The 1,743-nt window shown below is 43.7% G+C and overlaps 1 protein-coding gene across 1 annotated transcript in view; it reads left to right on the plus strand.

Annotated features, from left to right (window-relative positions):
- Positions 1 to 1,434: 1,434 nt before the first annotated feature.
- LOC145417762 (dynein axonemal intermediate chain 1-like) overlaps positions 1,435 to 1,743 on the plus strand; it is a gene marked incomplete at its 3' end in the record, with an annotated part of 25,471 nt that continues 25,162 nt past the window's right edge. Inside the window, exon 1 of the mRNA XM_080286368.1 lies at positions 1,435 to 1,506. Coding sequence (XP_080142494.1) covers positions 1,435 to 1,506 — 72 coding nt within the window. The remainder of the gene's footprint in view (positions 1,507 to 1,743) is intronic.

Raw genomic sequence — 1,743 nt, forward strand, 5'->3', positions numbered from 1 at the left:
GGATTTTTTTTTTTTTTTTTTTTTTTTTTTTTTTTTTTTTGAGCGGGTGTACGTACTTCGAGTCACTGAGTCAGAGAGTCAGACTGAGTCCTTAGGAGTATTAAGAGCAGATACATTTTTATACTTGTGAGTCCCTGAGAGTTAGTTTAAGCCCCTGTGAGTCAGTTTGGTTCCCTGTAAGTCATTTTGAGTTTTCGAGTCATTGAGAGTCGGTGTGAGTCCCTCTGAGTCAATTAGAGTCCTTGTAAGTATGAGTTCGTGTGAGTCGATTCCCTGTAAGCCATTGTGAGTTCCCATGAGTCACTGAGAGTCCCTGAGTCACTGTTCCTTTGAATATGAGTTCGTGAGTCAGTTTGATTCCCTGTAAGCCATTGTGAGTTCCCTTGAGTCATTGAGAGTCCCCGTGAGTCACTGTTTCTGTGAGTATGAGTTCGTGGGTCAGTTTGATTCCCTGTAAACCACTTGAGTCATTGAAAGTCCGTGCGAGTCTGTGAGTCCCTATGAGTCTGGTCGAATCCCCATGAATCAGTATGAGTCCCTGTGTCAGCGTTAGTCCCTGTGAGTCAGTCATTTTGAGACAGTAGGTAGAAAATACTGTACATCCATATGAGTCAGAAATACGAGTCAAAAATAAAGCGCCTTTGCGTCAGCTTGAGCCCCTGTGAGTCAGTGTTAGTCATTGCGTTAGTAGGGACATTCGTAGAGCAAAATTATGTGGCTAAATAGTGAAGGTATCGCCTTGTGAGTCAGAGTTAGCCCTTGTGAGTTTGTGTGAGTCAGTGAGCCAGTAACTGCAATTAAAATGGATGGTGTGAGTCAGAAGGTTGAAGTATGTGCTTGTGAGTCACATTATCCGTGCGAGTCAGTGAAGGCCCATGTGAGTCATTGTGAGCACCTGTGGGTCAGCGTGAGTCATTGCCCGAATATCACCTCACAGGACAAAGTTATGAACCAGGAAATAGAAAATGCGTCCTCGTGAGTCAGTGTGAGTCGGCGTGAGTCATTGCCTTATAAACAAACCTCACAGGACGAAAATTATGAACCAAGTAATAAAATACGTACTTATGAGTCACTGTGAGTGAGCGTGAGTCAGTGTGAGTCATCGTGAGTCATTTCCCTAATACCTTACAGGACAAAATTATAAACCGTGCAATACAAAACACGTCCTTGCGAGTCAGTGTGATTACCCGTGTGTCATTGTGAGCGTGAGTCACTGCCCTGTTAGCACACTTCCCAGGTAATGCAAAATATGGCCTTATGAGTCAGCGTGGGTCATTTCCCTAATAACACGCCTCGCAGGACAACAGTTATGAGCCAGGTAATAGCAAATATGTCCTTATGAGTCAGTGTGGGGCCCTGTGAGTCAGTGTGGGGCCTAGTGAGTCAGTGTGGGGCCTAGTGAGTCAGTGTGAGGCCTAGTGAGTCAGTGTGAGGATGCTGCTCCGTTTCGCGCCCAAATTCCGTTCTCGGCGACGTGATGACTCGGCAGACGACCTCAGAGTCAAGGTGAGTCAGTTTCATAGCCTTGAGTCTTTTTTTTTTTTTTTTTTTTTTTACGCATTTTTCTTTATTAAATTTGAAAACTCTAAGGGGAAAGCAAGCCCTAAGTGACGAACGTTTATGAAAATGTATATTATTATAGATTTTAGCCTGCATCCAACATCACCAAGTGCAGTTAGCAGTCTGGATAATATTTAGGAAGAGTTTTGTGTTGTAACTTCGAGCGCTTCTTACTTGATTAAT

Source organism: Coenobita brevimanus, chromosome 111 (genome assembly GCF_032717465.1).
Source record: "Coenobita brevimanus isolate Jiangsu-jjx chromosome 111, ASM3271746v2, whole genome shotgun sequence".
NCBI classification, from domain to species: Eukaryota; Metazoa; Arthropoda; class Malacostraca; order Decapoda; family Coenobitidae; genus Coenobita; species Coenobita brevimanus.